Below are 22,157 nucleotides of genomic sequence, written 5' to 3' on the forward strand. Positions count from 1 at the left end.
TGAACAAAACAGTGAATATCAGGAAGTTTAGCAATCTTTCTATGAAATAAAACAGAGCAGAAATTTGTCCCTTCAAGGTACTTGCAGACAAACCTTTATCCAAACCATCCTGAAGAAACTGTAAAATTCTAGGAATCCTAAAAGAATGCCAAGAGAATTTATGAGAAAAACATCATGTTATATAGGTTTTCCAAATCTGATAAATCTTTCTTGAAACAGACTTACGAGCCTGTAGCATAGTATTAAACACTGAGTCAGAGAAACCTCTATGACTAAATACTAAGCGTTCAATTTCCATACCTTCAAATTTAGTGATTTGAGATCCTGATGGAAAAACGGCCCTTGAGATAGAAAGTCTGGCCTTAAAGGAAGTGTCCAAGGTTGGCAACTGGACATCTGGACAAGATCCGCATACCAAAACCTGTGAGGCCATGCTGGTGCTATCAGAAACACATGCAATTGTTCCAATATAATCTCAGAGTTCACCCTTGGAAGAAGAACTAGAGGCGGAAAAATGTAAGCAGGTTGGTAAAACCAAGGAACTGCCAACGCATCCACCATCTCCGCCTGAGGATCCCTGGACCTGGAAAGGTACCTGGGAAGCTTCTTATTTAGATGGGAAGCCATCAGATCTATTATAGATCTGTACAATCTGACAAAATACATCTGGATGGAGAGACCACGCCCCTGGATGTAAAGACTGACGACTGAGATAATCTGCTTCCCAATTGTCTACACCTGGGATATGTATCACAGAAATTAGACAGGAGTTGGATTCTGCCCAAGAAAGTATCTGAGATACTTCTTTCATCGCTAAAGGACTATGAGTCCCCCCTTGATGATTGACATATGCCACGGTTATGATATTGTCTGTCTGAAAACAAATGAATGATTCTCTCTTTAATAGAGGCCAAGCCTGAAGAGCCCTGAAAATAGCACGGAGTTCTAAAATATTGATTGGTAACATCGCCTCTTGAGGATTCCAAACTCCTTGTGCTGTCAGAGATCCCCAGACAGCTCCCCAACTTGTGAGACTTTCATCTGTTGAAATCACAGTGCAGGAAGGATGAACAAAAGAGGCCCCTTGAAGAATCAGATGATTGTCCAACCAACAGGACAAAGAGAGTTGAATGTTGGGATTTAGGAATATCAACTGTAATATATGAGTATAATCCCTGCACCATTGATTCAGCATGCAAAGCTGCAGAGGTCTCATATGAAAATGAGCAAAGGGGATCGCGTCTGGATGCTGCAGTCATTAGACCTAAAACTTTCATGCACATAGCCACTGAAGGGGATTGAGACTGAAGTTTTCGACAGACAGAAACCAATTTCATTCATCTCTTCTCTGTTAAAGTCATAGACACTGAATCTATATGGAAACCTTGTCTGAGGAATCAAGGAACTCTTTGGTAAATTGATCCTCCAACTATGTCTTTGAAGAAACAACACAAGTTGATTTGTGTGAGATTCTGCTAAATGAAAAGATTGAGCCAGTATCAAGATATCGTCCAAATAAGGAAACACTGCAATACCCTGCTGTCTGATTACAGATAGAAGGGCACCGAGAACCTTCAAAATGATTCTTGGAGCTGTTGCTAGGCCAAATGGAAGAACAACAAATTGGTAATGCTTATCTAGAAAAGAGAATCTCAGAAACAGATAGTGGTCTGGATGAATCTGAATTTGAAGATACGCATCCTGTAAGTCTATTGAGGACATGTAATGACCTTGCTGAACAAAAGGCAGAATAGTCCTTATAGTCGCCATCTTGAAAGTTGGGACTCTTACAAATTGATTCAAAAACTTCAGATCCAGAACTGGTCTGAATGAATTTTCCTTCTTCGGGACAATGAATAGATTTGAATAAAAACCTAAACCCTGTTCCAGAATTGGAACTGATACAATTTACTCCTAAAAGCTCTAGATCTGAAACACACTTCAGAAAAGCCTGAGCTTTCACAGGATTTGTTGGAACGTGAGAGAGAAAAAATCTTCTCGCATGAGGTCTTATTCTGAAACCTATTTGATACCCCTAAGAAACAATTTTCTGAATCTAATGATTCTGAATGTAATCTGCCCAATTGTCTTGAAATAATTTCAATCTGCCCCCCACTAGCAGAACTGGATCGAGGGCCGCACCTTCATGCAGTCTTGGGGGCTGGCTTTGGTTTCTTATAAGGGTTGGATTTATTCCAACTCGAGGATGGCTTCCAATTGGAGCCAGAGTCTTTAGGGGAAGGAGTGGTTTTCTGTTCTCTATTCTGACGAAAGGAACAAAACCAATTAGAAGCTTTAGATTTGTCCTTAGACTTTTTATCTTGAGACAAAAAAACTCCCTTCCCCCCAGTAATAGTGGAAATAATAGAATCCAACTGGGAACCAAACAAATTATTACCCTGAATGATAGCTATAGTAACCTAGATTTAGATACCATGTCAGCATTCCATGATTTGAGCTATAAAGCTCTTCTAGCTAAAATAGCCAAAGACAGATTTAACATTAATCTTGATGATATCAAAAATAGCAACATAGATAAAATGATTAGCATATTGAAGCAAATGAACAATGCTATGCAAATAAGAGTCTTTTTCCCGTTGTGCTAAGCTATCCAATCAAAGATGCAGCCGCAATATCAACCTTAGAAATGACAGGTCTGAGAATATAGCCAGAATGCAAATAAGCTTCCTATCTAAAGGATCCTTAAAAGAAGTACTATCTTCCATAGGAATAGTAGTAGAAATAGCCCCATCAACCTTAGGGATTTTTTCCCAAAACTCTAATTTAGCCACTGGCAAAGGATACAACTTTTTAAACCTTGAAGAAGGAACAAAAGATGTACCAGGCTTAGACCATTCCTTAGCAATCACATCAGAAATAGCATCAGGAACAGGAAAAACCTCAGGAGTAGTCACAGGAGGTTTATAGACAGAATTTAAACGTTTACTGGATTTATTATCAAGAGGACTAGACTCCTCAATATCCAAAGTTATCAACACTTCTTTTAACAAAGAACGAATATACTCAATCTTAAAAAGATAAGATGATTTATCAGTGTCAATATCTGAAGTAGGATCTTCTGAGTCAGAGAGATCCTCATCAGAGGAGGATATATCAGTATGTTGCCGGTCATTATAAATTTCATCAGTATGATGAGAAGTTTTAAAAGACCTTTTACGTTTATTTGAAGGCTGTATAGCAGCCATAGCCTTCTGTATCGCATCAGCAATATAATTTTTCATATCAACAGGGATATCATGTACTTTAGATGTTAAAGGAACAACTGATACTGTACTAGCACTAATAGAAACCTTTTCTCCATGCAAAAGCTTATCATGACAACTGTTACACACTACAACAAGAGAGAAGTTCAATGGCACTACCCAAAAGGATTTAAACGCCTACTCCCTTAGAAAGTTAATCAGCTTGTTTGCTGTATATTTATGTTAGGGTGAGTGGTGCTGTGTATTATATAAATTTCAAAGCAAAAAATGGAATGGATTGAGTACCCATTCTAGAATAAACATATAGCACTCATAATAGGCGTGTATGATATATGATAGTTGTAAATTTGAAGTGAACGACAAATGGTTTAGAGAGATCTCACGGGGATAAATAAAACGTAACTTTTAATATATACACATAAAACTGTAGATAAAATTAAGGGATGTGCATATTAAAGGAACAACTGATACTGTACTAGCACTAATAGAAACCTTTTCTGCATGCAAAAGCTTATCATGACAACTGTTACACACTACAGCTGGAGATATAATCTCCACTAGCTTAAAACAGATACACTTAGCTTTGGTAGAACTGTGTTCAGGCAACATGGTTCCTACAGCAGCTTCTGAGACAGGATCAGATTGAGACATCTTGTAAAATGTAAAAGAAAAAATAACATTTAAACAGAAATATCTTATTTCCACATATAGCAGTTTCAGGAATGGGAAAAAATGCAAATGCTAAGATTGGCAAAAAAAGCAAATATCATAGCCCTCTGAACATAAAGAAGTCAAGAAGCATATAGGAAGTGTGGTAAAATAAAACTAAACGCCACTCACTTCATAACAAACACAATTTCACGGCAAACAACCTAGCGTCAACTAAGACGCAGAAAATGACGAACTTGCTTCATTACAGATGTACATTCGTGCCAAACAAAATTCTCGTGCCAAGAATGACGCAATAAATAACAGCATTTTGCGCCCTTGCGAGCCTAATTTGGCTGCAAATTTTTAAAGAAAAAACAAGTCAAATTGGAAAAAGACTATACCCCAGGTAAGACAAACTTCCTAAAACATGATTCCCATAGCGAAACTACCTGACTGCAAAGAAAAATACACATAGACCTGACTCAAGGCAAATATAAGTAAAATACATATATTTAAAACTTTATATTAATACATAAAGTGCCAAACCATAGCTTAGAGTGTCTTAAATAATGATGCATACTTACCGAAAGACACAAATCCACATATAGCAGATAGCCAAACCACTACTGAAAGCTATCAGCAGAGGTAATCGTATATAAGAGTATATTGTCGATCTGAAAAGGGAGGTAGAAGATGAATCCCTACGACCGATAACAGAGAACCCTTCAAAAAAATTCCTGTGAGGGAAACAATAAAAAATCAATATGCGATATTCTCTTCACATCCCTCTGACACTGTACTCTGAGAGGAACTGGGCTTCAGAATGTTTAGAAGCGCTTATCATTAGAAGAAAAAAAAAAATCAAGCACAAACTTACTTCACCACCTCCATAGGAGGCAAAGTTTGTAAAACTGAATTGTGGGTGTGGTGAGGGGTGTATTTATAGGCATTTTGAGGTTTGGGAAACTTTGCCCCTCCTGGTAGGACTGTATATCCAATATGTCACTAACTCATGGACTCTTGCCAATTACATGAAAGAAATTACCAAGCAGTTATATATACTTAATAGAAATCATTACAATACATATTATTCATCATTTTAAAATGAATTTTACAGTTTATTTATTTTTTAGTGTCCATTACTTCCTTTTACAAGGAGGCTGGGGTCTCTACAGGAAGGCCTTTATAACTTGATGTCATAAAACTTTTAGAGTAGCATGAGCTTGTTTAGTATTAAGTGAATACTAGATAAACAGACATGCCCATGCTCAAAAGAGACAGAATGCAACTTAAGTTGCCAACATGTCTCCTCTCTTATTTCCCTGACATTAAGGGCTACACTGAGGGCTAGATGATATAAACTTTGCCAGATCAAACCTATTTTTGTGGAACTCGATGGATAGGGACTTTTCGCTCCTTGGCGCAAAGTAAGCAGGGCTGCACTTTAAAAATGTAATCCAATATAAATCAAATTACTCTGCTTTCTGAGTATAGGATCTTACATTTGCCTATTTCTTTCATGTAATTAGCAAGAGTCCATGAGCTAGTGACGTATGGGATATACATTCCTACCAGGAGGGGCAAAGTTTCCCAAACCTCAAAATGCCTATAAATACACCCCTCACCACACCCACAAATCAATTTGGATCAATTCCGTTCACAATCTTTGGATTCAGAACATTGTTTCAGAAGGGTACAGAATTGGCTTCAAGATAAGGCCTCCTGCAAAGAGATTTTTTCTTTCCCGTGTCCCAGTAAACCCAGCGAAGGCTCAAGCATTTCTGAAATGTGTTTCAGATCTAGAGTTGACTGGAGTAATTTTGCCAGTTCCAGTTCTGGAACAGGGACTGGGGTTTTTATTCAAATCTCTTCATTGTACCAAAGAAGGAAAATTCCTTCAGACCAGTTCTGGATCTAAAAATATTGAATCGTTATGTAAGGATACCAACATTCAAAATGGTAACTGTGAGGACTATCCTGCCTTTTGTTCAACAAGGGCATTATATGTCTACTATAGTTTTACAGGATGCATATCTGCATATTCCGATTCATCCAGATCACTATCAGTTTCTGAGATTCTCTTTCCTAGACAAGCATTACCAGTTTGTGGCTCTGCCGTTTGGCCTAGCTACAGCTCCAAGAATTTTTTATGAAGGTTCTCGGTGCCCTTCTGTCTGTAATCAGAGAACAGGGTATTGTGGTATTCCTTATTTGGACGATATCTTGGTACTTGCTCAGTCTTCATATTTAGCAGAATCTCATTCGAATCGACTTGTGTTGTTTCTTCAACATCATGGTTGGAGGATCAATTTACCAAAAAGTTAATTGATTCCTCAGACTTAGGTAACCTTTTTAGGTTTTCAGATAGATTCAGTATCCATGACTCTATCTTTGATAGACATGAGACATCTAAAGTTGATATCAGCTTGTCGAAACCTTCAGTCACAATCTTTCCCTTCGGTAGCCTTATGCATGGAAATTCTAGGTCTTATGACTGCGGCATCGGACGCGATCCCCTTTGCTCGTTTTCACATGCGGCCTCTTCAGCTCTGTATGCTGAACCAGTGGTGCAGGGATTACACAAAGATATCTCAATTAATATCTTTAAAACCGATTGTACGACACTCTCTGACGTGGTGGACAGATCACCATCGTTTAGTTCAGGGGGCTTCTTTTGTTCTTCCGACCTGGACTGTAATTTCAACAGATGCAAGTCTTACAGGTTGGGGAGCTGTGTGGGGGTCTCTGACAGCACAAGGGGTTTGGGAATCTCAGGAGGTGAGATTACCGATCAATATTTTGGAACTCCGTGCAATTTTTCAGAGCTCTTCAGTCTTGGCCTCTTCTGAAGAGAGAATCGTTCATTTGTTTTCAGACAGACAATGTCACAACTGTGGCATAAATCAATCATCAAGGAGGGACTCACAGTCCTCTGGCTATGAAAGAAGTATCTCGAATTCTGGTTTGGGCGGAATCCAGCTCCTGTCTAATCTCTGCGGTTCATATCCCAGGTATAGACAATTGGGAAGCGGATTATCTCAGTCGCCAAACGTTGCATCCGGGCGAATGGTCTCTTCACCCAGAGGTATTTCTTTAGATTGTTCAAATGTGGGAACTTCCAGAAATAGATCTGATGGCTTCTCATCTAAACAAGAAACTTCCCAGGTATCTGTCCAGATCCCGGGATCCTCAGGCGGAGGCAGTGGATGCATTATCACTTCCTTAGAAGTATCATCCTGCCTATATCTTTCCGCCTCTTGTTCTTCTTCCAAGAGTAATCTCCACGATTCTGAAGGAATGCTCGTTTGTTCTGCTGGTAGCTCCAGCATGGCCTCACAGGTTTTGGTATGCGGATTTTGTCCGGATGGCCTCTTGCCAACCGTGGACTCTTCCGTTAAGACCAGACCTTCTGTCGCAAGGTCCTTTTTTCCATCAGGATCTCAAATCCTTAAATTTAAAGGTATGGAGATTGAACGCTTGATTCTTTGTCAAAGAGGTTTCTCTGACTCTGTGATTAATACTATGTTACAGGCTCGTAATTCTGTATCTAGAGAGATATATTATAGAGTCTGGAAGACATATTTCTTGGTGTCTTTCTCATCATTTTTCCTGGCATTCTTTTAGAATTTGAGAATTTTACAGTTTCTTCAGGATGGTTTAGATAAAGGTTTGTCCGCAAGTTCCTTGAAAGGTCAAATCTCTGCTCTTTCTGTTCTTTTTCACAGAAAGATTGCTAATCTTCCTGATATTCATTGTTTTGTACAAGCCTTGGTTCGTATTAAACCTGTCATTGAGTCAATTTCTCCTCCTTGGAGTTTGAATTTGGTTCTGGGGGCTCTTCAAGCTCCTCCGTTTGAACCTATGCATTCATTGGACATTAAATTACTTTCTTGGAAAGTTTTGTTCCTTTTGGCCATCTCTTCTGCCAGAAGAGTCTCTGAATTGTCTGCTCTTTCTTGTGAGTCTCCTTTTCTGATTTTTTATCAGGATAAGGCAGTGTTGCGAACTTCTTTTGAATTTTTTACCTAAGGTTGTGAATTCCAACAACATTAGTAGAGAAATTGTAGTTCCTTCATTATGCCCTAATCCTAAGAATTCTAAGGAGAAATCATTGCATTCTTTGGATGTTGTTAGAGCTTTGAAATATTATGTTGAAGCTACTAAGACTTTCCGAAAGACTTCTAGTCTATTTTTCATCTTTTCCGGTTCTAGAAAAGGCCAGAAAGCTTCTGCCATTTCTTTGGCATCTTGGTTGAAATCTTTAATTCATCATGCCTATGTTGAGTCGGGTAAAACTCCGCCTCAGAGGATTACAGCTCATTCTACTAGGTCAGTTTCTACTTCCTGGGCGTTTAGGAATGAAGCTTCGGTTGATCAAATTTACAAAGCAGCAACTTGGTCTTCTTTGCATACTTTTTCTAAATTCTACCATTTTGATGTGTTTTCTTCTTCTGAAGCAGTTTTTGGTAGAAAAGTACATAGCAGCTGTTTCAGTTTGAATCTTCTGCTTATGTTTTCATTTAAACTTTATTTTGGGTGTGGATTATTTTCAGCAGGAATTGGCTGTCTTTATTTTATCCCTCCCTCTCTAGTGACTCTTGCGTGGACAGATCCACATCTTGGGTAGTCATTATCCCATACGTCACTAGCTCATGGACTCTTGCTAATTACATGAAAGAAAACATAATTTATGTAAGAACTTACCTGATAAATTCATTTCTTTCATATTAGCAAGAGTCCATGAGGCCCACCCTTTTTTGTGGTGGTTTTGATTTTTTTGTATAAAGCACAGTTATTCCAATTCCTTATTTTTTATGCTTTCGCACTTTTTTCTTATCACCCCACTTCTTGGCTATTTGTTAAACTGATTTGTGGGTGTGGTGAGGGGTGTATTTATAGGCATTTTGAGGTTTGGGAAACTTTGCTCCTCCTGGTAGGAATGTATATCCCATACGTCACTAGCTCATGGACTCTTGCTAATATGAAAGAAATGAATTTATCAGGTAAGTTCTTACATAAATTATGTTATTTTCGTATACATGTGTTTTTCTATTGGGGTATTAAGTATTCATAGTGTTTTGAGAAAAGTTCCCCACCTTTCAGCTGGCAAGAAAAAACTATGAGAATCTGCAGTGCAAAAATCTTTACAGAATTAATCTGGGATTAGAGAGAATTTCATATTTGTTCATGTTCAGCCCATTTTACAAAAAACAATTACTTTGCATTTTGTATTTATAAGTACAATTTTCAGTGTGATTTTTTGCACATCCAGTGTACTAAAATTACGATTTACGCTGTGCATATTTAATACAATTTATTCCTGTATACAAAAATTGTATGTTTTTGTTAAAATACGCTTTTTTGGTGAAGAATTTTGTTACGATTTTTGATGCACCTTAACAATACAATTGTTACCTGCTTATTTTTGTGTGAATGGTTCAAATATTTGTTTTGTATGATGTTTAAAATACACATTTTATTGTGCACTTTTTATATGAAAATGCAGTACACGCCCCTAAGCGAGACACCTTGTTTTCAGTGTAAAAAATGGCTTTAGATCATTCCACCAGGGAAATAGAAGGACTGGAGAGCATTTTTTTATAATCTCACCAGCACAGAGAGCTTTCAAGTTTACCTTCACTTTAAAGGGACATGGAACCCCATTTTTTTTCCATAATTCAGATAGATTAATAATTGTAAATAACTTTCTAATTTACTTCTATTATCAAATTCTCTTTGTTGTATTGGTATTGTTTGATGAGAATGTTATCCATTTGCATGAACACTAGATGGCAGCACTACTTGTTGTATTGCTCTAGACACCTACTTAGGCATCTCTTCAACAAAGGGAGTGAATCAAATCTGATAATAGAAGCAAATTTAAACAATTTCTCTGAATCACAAAATAATTTTTTGGAGTTTCATGTCCCTTTTTAATTTTTTCTGAACTTTTTTTTTTCTTTTATCTTTAGGAGTTCCTTGTTGCTGTGGGATTACGTGGAGCTACTCTTCAACACCGAGTATTGCCATCCGAACTTGCCTGGCATGAACAGGTCATTTCTGTAAAATGCACTGCAAAGTATTAATGGTTTTGTCTGTTTTGGCAAAAGGAAATTTGTCTGTACATCTGTTAAATGCCATTAGAACTGTATAGTCTAAATGTCCCTTAGAAGTTTCTACTTCAAACGTTTTAAAGTGCGCTAGAATAAGTTGCCATAACTCTTTTATAAAGACACTCCATATCTGTCAGTACTACTGTGACACATTTAGCATAAAGCTGTTGACGTAAATGATACACAAACCTGTTTATGTTGCTTAAAGTGAATGTAAACTTTCATGAATCGGTGCCCGTTTTTTAAAAATACTATTAAAAACAGGTCACTTTCATTTATGAAAGTTTACATTGCAGCGTATTTTTACAAATACCTTTTTCTTCAGTAAAGCCGGATCTCCGATCTCCCGCCCACAATTCCTCTGTCCTTAAGTCACCAATGACAAAACCGGCTTCCTCCAATCATGGCTTCCCCCTCAGAGCGTCCATCTCGTGAGGCCACGCCGTGATTGGAGGAAGCCGGTTTCATCATTGCAGGGAAAGTACAGCAGGAAGAAGCAGATCCAGCTTTGGTGAAGAGAAAGGTAAGTATTTGTAAAAATACGCTGCCATGTAAACTTTGATGAATGATAGTGCCCCTGTTTTTAATAGTATTTTTAAAAAACAATCACTGATTTATGAAAATTTACATTCACTTTAAAGGAGGCAGAAGTATTCAACACTAGTGCCAAACGTCCCATATTCTCGGCCCATAAAATCATAAAAGTCCACAAGGCAGTATATTTATTTGTTTAGTTTTTGTTGTTGTATTAACCCTTTCATGACAGGGTTAAAGTGTCTACATCGGAACACCTGTTCCGATGTTGACAAATTGAAACTACGCGATCGTGCATACGATCGCGAGATTTCAATTATTGGATCGCATCTGGGGGGCGTCCCTACAACCCTAGGAACGCCCTCCAGACCGCGATCAAGTCCTTGAAGCACAGAAGGCTTCAGGACAGCCGTTTGTTATGACGTTCTATTCCGTCATAACGGCTTTAAAGCCCAGTGTAAATATGACGGAATAGAACGGCATAACGGCGTTAAAAGGTTAAACAAATAAATATTATTGAACAGAGCTGCTGCCTTTTGGACTTTTATGTTGCTTAAAGGAACATAAAGCCCCACAATTTTCTTTCGGGATTCAGATAGAACATACAGTTTTAAACAACGTTCTTATCTACTTCTATTATCTAATGTTCTTGTTATCCTATGTTAAAAAGCAGCAAGGAAAGTTCAGCAGTGTGCACCTGTCTAGTACTATATGGCAGCAGTTTTGGAATAATTTTATACGTTAGCACAAGATGGCAGCACTATTTCCTGTCATGTAGTGCTCCAAACATGTGCACGCTACCTATCTAGATATCTCTTCAACCAAGAATAACACGAGAATTAAGCAAATTTGATAATAAAAGGAAATTGGTAACATTTTTATTATTGTATTCTCTGTCTGAATCATGAAATAAAAATGTTGGGTTTCATGTCCCTTTAAACCCATTAAATGCATTGATTGGAAACTACTCTGTCATTCCAGGCAGTATAAAAACTGTGCTTTGTGTATACTTCACTTATTAAAGGGAAAGTCTACCCCAAATTGGGATTGTTTAAAAAAATAGATAATCCCTTTATTACCCATTCCCTAGTTTTGCATATCCAACACAGTTATATTAATACACTTTCTTTTATAAGGTACGACGAGTCCACGGATTCAACCTTTACTTGTGGGATATTATCCTCCTGCTAACAGGAAGTGGCAAAGAGCACCACATCAGAGCTGTCTATATAGCTCCTCCCTTGACTCCACCCCCCAGTCATTCTCTTTGCCTACTCTAAGTAATAGGAAGGGTAAAGTGAAAGAGGTGATAAAATGTTAATTTTTATTTTCTTCAAGCAAGACTTTTTTATTTTAAATGGTACCGGTGAGTGCTATTTTTTCCCAGGCAGCAGATGGATGAAGACTTCTGCCTGGAGACTAATGATCTTAGCAGTTGTTACTTAGATCCAGAGTAGTTCCCACAGAATGGCTGAGGAGTACTTAAGAAACTTCAGTGTGAGGAACGTTTTTTATGCTACAAGCATTGAGGTATGTTCAGTCATTTTTTTTCTGGAGAGACTGTGTTATTTCAGAATTGGCTGACAGTATCCCCATGAGGGAAAGGGTAAGCAGTAATCCTAATGTATAGAGAGGGGTATTACTGGACCTGTATGTTGGGCTATAAAAAATGGTTGACACTGATGACAGGATGTTTGTGGGCAAACGTTATTATGTTTGGAGTTAAAATAAAGTTTTTTGTGGCAAACGTTTTGACTTTATTTTAACAATGGAGGCTACACATGGCTTCACTTAGATGGGTATATGAACCCACATGGCTAGGTTTTAGACCGCTCTGTTGCGGTTATTGTTAAGGCTGTGAGACATCGAGTTAGATGGGCGGGGCCTATTTTCGCGCCTCACTTTTTCCCATGCAAGCAGCATGCTCCAACTCCCGTGGGCCTTTCATGAAAGTTTGGGCCTAATCGAAGGGTTAATCCGATTTTCAGACCCCTGAGGGCAGGTAGGCGCCACAGCAGGGCTGTAGCGAGGTGCAGGGGGTGTTTTTGTTTAACTATAACGTTTTTGATATAACATTTTTTGTTCTTAAGGGTTAAGTATTCCTTTCCTTGTGGGGCAATCTTAGCTGATAAGTTGGGATACATTTATCATAAAATTGAGATAATTTTATCATTTTAAAGCAGTTTTGGAAAAATTGTATGCTTTTTTTCTCTTAAAGGCGCAGTACCGTTTTTTCAGATTGTTATTTTTTTCACAAAATAAAGTGTTTTCAAGCCTGTTTGTGGTCATTACTAGCCTGTTTTAACATGTCTGACATTGAGGAAAGCCAATGTTCTATGTGTTTAGAAGCCATTGTGGAACCCCCACTTCAAATGTGCCCCTCATGTACTGAAAGGGCCTTACATTGCAAAGAACATATTTTAGCTGATAAAAGTATGTCTCAGGATGATTCTCAGTCAGAAGAGAATCAGGTTATGCCATCTTCTTCTCCCCAAGTGTCACAACCTTTAACGCCCGCCCAAGCAACGCCAAGTTTTTCTAGTGCGTCTAATTCTTTTACCCTGCAAGATATGGCTGCAGTTATGTCTACTACCCTTACAGAGGTATTTTCCAAACTGCCTGGTTTACAGGGTAAGCGCAGTAGGTCCGGTATTAGAGTAAATGCTGAGCCCTCTGATGCTTTATTGGTCATCTTTAAAGTACCCTCACAGTGTTCTGATTTGGGGGTGGGGGAATTGCTGTCTGAGGGATAGCTTTCTGATTCAAGAAAGATGTTCCCTCAAACAGACTCAGATGTGACGGCCTTTAAGTTTAAGCTTGAACACCTCCGCTTGTTACTCAGGGAGGTTTTAGCGACTCTGGATGATTGTGACCCTATTGTTATCCCGCCAGAGAAACTGTGTAAAATGGATAAATATCTAGAGGTCCCTACTTACACTAATGTTTTTCCAGTCCCTAGAAGAATTTCGGACATTGTTACTAAGGAGTGGGATAGACCAGGCATTCCGTTCTCTCCCCCTCCTACTTTTAAGAAAATGTTTCCCATATCTGACACCATTCGGGACTCGTGGCAGACGGTCCCCAAGGTGGAGGGAGCTATTTCTATCCTGGCTAAGCGTACAACTATGCCTATTGAGGACAGTTGTGCTTTCAAAGATCCTATGGATAAAAAATTAGAAGGGCTTCTAAAGAAGTTCTTTATTCATCAGGGTTTTCTTCTGCAACCTATAGCGTGCATTGTTCCAGTAACTACTGCAGCAGCTTTTTGGTTTGAGGCTCTAGAGGAGTCTCTTAAGGTTGAGACCCCATTAGATGATATTTTGGATAGAATTAAGGCTCTCAAGCTAGCAAATTCTTTTATTACAGATGCCGCTTTCCAAATGACTAAATTAGCGGCTAAGAATGCAGGCTTTGCCATTTATGCGCGTAGAGCGTTATGGCTTAAGTCATGGTCTGCTGATGTGTCATCTAAATCCAAGCTTTTAGCTATTCCCTTTAAGGGTAAGACCCTATATGGGCCTGAACTAAAGGAGATAATTTCTGACATTACTGGAGGTAAAGGTCATGCCCTTCCTCAGGACAAGACGGTTAAAATGAGGACCAAACAGAATAATTTTCGGCTGTCCCTCTACTTCCTCATCCGCCTCCAAGCAGGAGGGGAACTTTGCTCAATCCAAGTCAGTCTGGAGACCTAACCAGACCTGGATTAAAGGTAAACGGGCCAAGAAGCCCGCTGCTGCTATCAAGACAGCATGAAGGGGCAGCCCCCCGATCCGGGACCGGATATAGTAGGGGGCAGACTTTCTCTCTTCGCTCAGGCTTGGGCAAGAGACGTTCAGGATTCCTGGGCTTTAGAAATTGTGACCTAGGGGTATCGTCTAGAATTCAAAGATTCTCTCCCCAGGGGGAGATTTCATCTTTCACGTTTGTCTGTAAACCAGACAAAAAGAGAGGCGTTATTACGCTGTGTAGAAGACCTATATACCATGGGTGTAATCTGCCCAGTTCCAAAAGTAGAACAAGGGCAGGGGTTTTACTCCAGTCTGTTCATGTTCCCAAAAAAGAGGGAACCTTCAGACCGATTTTAGATCTCAAAACTCTAAACAAATTTCTCAGGGTCCCATCTTTCAAGATGGAGACCATACGAACAATTTTACCAATGATCCAGGAGGGTCAATATATGACCACCGTGGATTTGAAGGATGCGTATCTTCACATTCCTATCCATAAAGATCATCACCAGTTCCTCAGGTTCGCCCTCCAGGACAAACATTACCAGTTTGTGGCCTTTACTTTCGGGTTGGCCACAGCTTCCAGAGTTTTCACAAAGATGCTAGGGTCCCTTCTGGCGGTTCTAAGGCCGCCTGGCATAGCAGTGGCGCCCTATCTGGACGATATTTTGATTCAGGCGTCAACTTACCATCTAGCCAAATCTCACACGGACATCGTGTTGGCTTTTCTAAGAACTCACGGGTGGAAGGTGAACATAAAAGAGTTCACTTGTTCCTCTGACAAGAGATCCATTCCTGGGAACTCTGATAGACTCGGTAGACATGAAGATTTTTCTAACGGAGATCAGAAAATCAAAGATCTTAACCACTTGCCGGGCACTTCATTCCATTCCTCGGCCATTAATGGCTCAGTGTATGGAGGTAATTGGACTAATGGTAGCTGCAATGGACATAGTTCCATTTGCTCGCTTACATCTCAGACCACTGCAGCTGTGCATGCTCAGAGAGTGGAATGGGGATTATGCGGATTTATCTCCACGGATAAATCTGGATCTAAAGACCAGAGACTCTCTTCTTTGGTGGTTGTCACAGGATCATCTGTCCCAGGGAATGTGCTTCCGCAGGCCAGCATGGGTCATAGTGACGACGGACGCCAGCCTCTTGGGCTGGGGTGCAGTCTGGAATTCCCTGAAGGCTCAGGGTGTTTGGACTCAGGAGGAGTCCTTACTACCACCAATAAATATTCTGGATCTGAGGGCTATATTCAACGTGCTTCTAGCGTGGCCTCAGCTCGCTTCGGCCAAATTCATAAGGTTGCAGTCAGACAATATCGTGACTGTAGCATATATCAATCATCAAGGGGGAACAAAGAGTTCTCTAGCGATGATAGAGGTTTCCAAAATCATCGCTAGAGACTCACTCTTGCCATCTATCAGCAATATATATCCCAGGAGTGGACAACTGGGAAGCGGATTTTCTAAGTCGTCAGACTTTTCATCCGGGGGAGTGGGAACTCCATCCGGAGGTGTTTGCAAAATTGATTAATCGATGGGACACACCGGAATTGGATCTGATGGCATCTCGTCAGAATGCCAAACTTCCTTGTTACGGGTCCAGATCAAGGGATCCTCAAGCGGTACTGATAGATGCTCTAGAAGTACCCTGGTCGTTCAACCTGGCTTATGTGTTTCCTCCTTTTCCTCTTCTACCTCGTCTGATTGCAAGAATCAAACAGGAGAGGGCTTCGGTAATATTGATAGCGCCTACGTGGGCCATGCAGGACTTGGTATGCAGACCTGGTGGAAATGTCATCTCTGCCACCGTGGAAACTGCCACTGAGACAGGACCTTCTCATTCAGGGTCCGTTCCAACATCCAAATCTAGTTTCTCTGCAGCTGACTGCCTGGAGATTGAACACTTAATTCTATCTAAGCGGGGATTCTCTGAGTCGGTCATTGATACCTTGGTTCAGGCTCGGAAGCCTGTCACTAGGAAAATTTGTCATAAGATATGGCGTAAATATCTTTATTGGTGCGAATCCAAAGGCTACTTATGGAGTAAGATCAGGATTCCTAGGATTTTGTCCTTTCTCCAAGAAGGATTGGAGAAGGTGTTATCAGCTAGTTCCTTAAAGGGACAGATTTCTGCTTTGTCACTCTTACTACACAAGCATCTGGCAGATGTCCAAGACGTTCAGTTGTTTTGTCAGGCTTTGGTTAGAATTAAGCCTGTGTTTAAACCTGTTGCTCCACCATGGAGTTTGAATTTAGTTCTTAATGTTCTTCAAGGGGTTCCGTTTGAACCCATGCATTCCATAGATATTAAACTTCTATCTTGGAAAGTTCTGTTTTTAGTTGCTATCTCTTCTGCTCGAAGAGTTTCTGAGCTATCTGCGTTACAATGCGACTCGCCTTATCTTATATTCCATTCTGATAAGGTGGTTTTGCGCACTAAACCTGGATTCCTTCCTAAGGTTGTTTCAAATAAGAATAATAATCAGGAAATTGTTGTTCCTTCTCTGTGTCCTAACCCTTCTTCTAAGAAGGAGCGTCTGTTACATAACTTAGATGTGGTTTGTGCTTTGAAGGATTTCCGTCAAACATCTTCTCTGTTTGTTGTCTATTCTGGAAAGCGTAGAGGTCAAAAAGCTACGGCTACCTCTCTTTCTTTTTGGTTGAAAAGCATCATCCGTTTGGCATACAGACTGCTGGACAGCAGCCTCCTGAAAGAATTACAGCTCATTCTACTAGAGCGGTGGCTTCCACATGGGCTTTTAAAAACAATGCTTCTCTTGAACAGATTTGTAAGGCTGCGACTTGGTCTTCCCTTCATACCTTTTACAAATTTTCCAAATTTGATACTTTTGCTTCTTCTGAGGCTGTTTTTGGAAGAAAAGTTCTTCAAGCAGTGGTGCCTTCTGTTTAGGTATCTGTCTTGTCCCTCCTGTTCATCCGCCCGCGCTGTCAATTTAAGACAGATTATATTTTTTGGTTTAAAACTTCAGTCACCTCTGCACCTTTTAGTTTCTCCTTTTTCTTCCTATACCTTCGGTCGAATGACTGGGGGGTGGAGTCAAGGGAGTAGCTATATAGACAGCTCTGCTGTGGTGCTCTTTGCCACTTCCTGTTAGCAGGAGGATAATATCCCACAAGTAAAGGATGAATCCGTGGACTCGTCGTATCATAGAAGAAATCAATTTATCAGGTAAGCAAAATTTCCTTTTTTACCGCCTGTGATTACTTTGTATCTAAACCTCTACAGACCGCCCCCTTATTTCAGTTCTTTTGACAGACTTGCATGTTAGCCAATCAGTGCCCTCTCATAAGTAACTCCACGGGCGTGAGCACAATGTTATCTACAAGGCACACATAATCTAGCTGTGAAAAAACTGTCAAATGCATTCAGATAAAAGGGGGCCTTTAATGGCTTAGAAATTAGCATATGAGCCTACCTTGATTTAGCTTGCAACTAAGAATACCAAGAGAACAAAGCAAATTTGATGATAAAAGGGAATTGGAAAGTTGTTTGAAATTACATGCCCTATCTGAATCTCGAAAGTTTATTTTTGACTAGACTGTCCCTTTCAATCAATTTGAGAAGTATTATTTTGTGATTTCTTTAACACTTTTTTCCTTAAAATATAGATTTTACATTTTCTCAATATACTGGATGAGCCAGTCTTGGGTTATTGTCCACCAGCGTCAATAACAACTTTCCATGTTCACCTATGGAGTTGTGTCCTGGATTACAGGTAATGTAAAGTGTGTGCTGCTTCCTTTTTAAACACTTCTAACAAGATATAGCAAGGACACTTACCAAAGTGCATGATTGGTACTTGTGTTTTATTTGTAGGCCTCTTTACTTGCCTCTGAGAGCGCTCCTTACGGTAGAAACCTTCAGTATCTCATGCAGTGTGGCCCTGGACAAATCATCTTCTAGCCTTCGGTAAATATATATTTTTTTATATATGGGGTATATCTAGGGATGAGATATTTCAATGTAATATAACTTATATTAAGACACATAGAGATAATGATGCATATGAATATTACATTGTTATGTAAAGTCAGCATCTGTACACTGATCAAACTCAATGTGCAATAAATTAGTATAAAGTGATGATTCCATTGATTAAAGGAATAGTCTAGTCAAAGTTAAACTTTCACGATTGAGATAGAGCAGGCAAATTTAAGCAACTTTCTAATTTACGCATATGATCAATTATTCTTCATTTTATTGGTATCTTTATTTGAAAAAGCAAAAATGTAAGCTTAGGAGCTGGCACATTTTAGGTTCAGCACCTGGGCAGCGCTTGCTGATTGGTGTCTAAATGTAGTCACCAATCAGCATGTGCTAACCAGGAGCTGAACCAAAAATGGGCTGGCTCCTAAATGTACATTTTTGCTTTTTCAAATAAAGATACCAAGAGAACGAAGACACATTGATAATAGGAGTAAATTAGAAAGTTGCTTAAAATGATTACGTGCTCTAACTGAATCATCAAAGTTCAATTTTGACTTGACTATTCCTTTATGTTGCCAAATGCAGCACCTGAAATGACTGTGTAAATTTGGTTTATAAAAGAAATGTATAGCTTAATGTTTCCTAATAATGTATTGTGATAGTTCATGGAGTTATCTGTTACTGGGACTGGAATTTTATGCTTTATTATAGAGAGCATAAACTTAAAGTGCAGATCTTTTCTTTCCATAAGGCAGGGAGAGTTTACAACTTCATCCCTTACTGTTGGGAAATACAACACCTGGCCACCAGGAGGAGGCAAAGACACCCCAGCCAAAGGCTTAAATATCCCTCCCACTTCCCCTATCCTCCCAGTCATTCTTTGCCTCTCGTCACTAGAGGAGGTGGAAGAGAAGTGTCAGAAGATTCTGATAAGTCCTATAATGGGTTTGTTCCCTTGAAAAGAGAGGACTGGAGTTTGAAGTAATGATATAAACCTCTCAGTGAGAGTATTTATGAAAGTCTGGAGATGCAGGGAAAGTTTTTCTGCAAAGCCATCCAAACTGTTAGCTAACAAGTCCTGAGCAATCGGTGTTGACGAGTTTCACTGCTTGCTTTTATTTACTCAAGTTCCTGTCAGAAGCGTTGCTACAAGGCTTTCACACTTGAGAGACTGTATCTTTTCCACAGTATGGATCCTGGAGGGTTAGTCCACTTTATTACTATAGCAGGGACTACTGTATAGGGTAGGGTCACAGTGTGACTCTCCTTTATACCTCAGTAAGATCAGGGGTTAATATCTCCTTTACGGAGACTATTGGGAACAGTAATGGGGATTTCTATGAACTGCATTAGGTTTGGGCTCATAAGACTGTGTGCTTTTGGTTTTGGAACAAACAGGTTTCACTTTCGATTTTGAGTGTTGCGCAGCTCATATTAGCTTAACACTCTTTTGCATAGAAGGGGAAGTCCTGTCCTGTACACCACTTGACTCGGTGCGGTCTCTTTCACTTCCTTGCAATCCTGTTGCAGACAGCACTCCTGAGAGAGCTTTTTCCTGATAATTTGTTTGGGTCTCAGAGGTGGTGAGTGCCCCAGCCATTGGGATATGTAAAGGTGCCTTTTATATTAAAAACGCTTTGTTTTTTGTAACTTTTTTTTTTATTCCATCTGTGGGATTACATACCAAACTATGGAGGATTCTGATAATACGTTAGAGGATTCCATTCCTTCTGTAGTGATTAATAATACCTGTTTATATTGTGAGGAGGCTGTGGTTTGCCCGCCTGCTCAATTTTGTTTCAATTGCCTAAGCACTTGAAATCTAAGAAGGGTGCTAAGTCTGCTAATACCCATAGCGCAATTAGTACCTCTGAGCCATCAATCTCTCAGGATTCTACGACCAGAGAGATTTCTGCCCTGTCTACCCAAATTGCTTCACGTGCAGTTCCCCGCGGCACAGCTATTTCTCTGGAGGGGGCCTTTTTCAATCGGCGGTGTCTGCGGCTCTTAGTGGCCTACATATCTCTCGGAAATGTAAGAGAAAGGTTAAAGACAGTTCTCCCGACTTAGTATGTCTCAGCTACCTGAGGATGAGTTAACCTCTGTAGCGTCAGAGGGTGAACTTTCTGAGGCTGAGACTTCTGTTACTAAGTCCCCTCCGGCGGAAGTACCTTCCAATAGATTTTAAATTGAACATTTGCGATTTTTATTAAAGGAGGTCCTGTCTACTATAGAGGTTCCAGAGGCTAAGCTCCCTGAGGAACCTAAGACAGGGTTTATGAGGACAGGAAGGTCGTAAAAGAAGATTTTGTAAGGGCGCTATTAGCTGAAGATACTTGTGTGAAATAATTATTATTTACAATATCTGTGATAATTATCTATAATAAGTATCTAGTGATTAGGTGTACAGTAAATCAAAACAGCTTCTATCAAAAGTAGAATAATTTATTTGATAACAATAATATTTAAAATTTTAAAATTTAGAGACGTCTCTAGCACAATTTGTTAGACATAAAAATAATACTCATTGGTACTTCATGAGAAATATTAGTTTGCTGTTTATTAGTATTTTTAGTCACAGTGGATCTACTGGTGTGTGACTGAGCAATTTCTAAAATCTCTCATGAATTTTTTGGAGTTCAAAGGATTGCAAATTAACATCTATTAAAACAGCAATTTAAAATAACACATAACAACTTGATAAACTTTTGTGTAGAAAATGGAGCTTGAGAAAGGGCTGTGCATAAAAGGAGAATCTGATGTACTTATGTCTCTATATCAGAATAGATCAGTCCTTAGGCTGTTTTTGTATCACAGCGTACTTTCAAAGATACTTTTTATGTCCATATGTATGAACCAAAAGAGAGTCCAATAATCGTATACTGATATTAGCCTTAAATTACAATTTGTAGCTCCCATACAAATTTGTACCTTATCGTGTGCGTGAGCAACAACAGGGTATCCTATGCGTCCTGTGGCTCAGTTCTTCTGGCAGTGTCCTCGTGTTGTCGGCGTCTGACGTCACACCCGATGTATGGGGGCTCGACTTGCGCCTGCCAATCACTGCTTGGCGGATCGTTAGTGTACAATGTTTCTTCTTGTATCCAGTATTTTGTACTTCTCAAGTGCCGGTCAGTGGAAATGTGTATTAAAGATGGATTCACCTGCCCTTAGTGCTGTTTGCACGCAGGTTCAGATAACACTTGTCTTTGGTATCCTACGGTAGCGGTCAACCCGGGTTGGTCCAAGCGGCTCAAGAAATAGTGGAGTCAGATATACAGTCTTATACTTCTACGCGTTTCACTCCCTCCAGGAGCTTTATCAAGAATGATTTAGACTGCTTAACTCCTCTCTTTAATAGGTGTCTCTTGTTTCCTATTGGTTCATCGTGAACCATTGTTAAGGTGGTATGATTTGTTTTATTGCACCAGCCTCTTTATACATGGCTCCATTAATTTGCTTCTAGAGATTAACATTAAGCTTAGTATAAATTTAACCAAACATTTTACAGATAATACGAAAATAGTGAAAAATACTAATAAGGTGCAGAAGTGCGAAGGATATATTTAAGGTGCAGAAGTGCGAAAGATACCTTTAGTTGAGGGTTAGTTATTACGTTATGGTAGCTAAGGTTTATATTTCTCTAATCAAGAAGAAATGGTGAGATGTCGAGCTCTGAATTTAGGCCTTTGGGGAATAGCGTATCATATTTGAAAATATACTCTGCTTCTTTTAGAAGCAACTTTTTCTGTATGTCCCCACCTCTCCAATGTTTTTCTATTTTATAAATGCCCCAATATAACAAGTCCTTTGTATTACCCTTGTGTATGGTTTTAAAATGTTTATAGAGATGTGTGTCATCTGTTTTATTCTCTATATTATTAAGATGTTCCCTGATTCTGTCTCTCAAAGTTCTCTTGGTTTCTCCAAAATAGAATAGA

The 22,157-nt window shown here is 39.4% G+C and overlaps 1 protein-coding gene across 2 annotated transcripts in view; it reads left to right on the top strand.

The window, feature by feature from the left end:
* The window catches only part of ATG2B (autophagy related 2B), a 516,631-nt gene that overhangs the window by 244,278 nt on the left and 250,196 nt on the right, over positions 1-22,157 (top strand). For both annotated transcript variants that reach the window (XM_053697497.1, XM_053697498.1), the window contains exons 23-25: positions 9,848-9,928; positions 17,898-18,004; positions 18,106-18,198. In XM_053697497.1, the coding sequence (XP_053553472.1) occupies positions 9,848-9,928; positions 17,898-18,004; positions 18,106-18,198 (281 nt within the window). The remainder of the gene's footprint in view (positions 1-9,847; positions 9,929-17,897; positions 18,005-18,105; positions 18,199-22,157) is intronic.

The sequence above is a fragment of the Bombina bombina genome, chromosome 1 (genome assembly GCF_027579735.1).
Source record: "Bombina bombina isolate aBomBom1 chromosome 1, aBomBom1.pri, whole genome shotgun sequence".
Lineage (NCBI taxonomy): Eukaryota > Metazoa > Chordata > Amphibia > Anura > Bombinatoridae > Bombina > Bombina bombina.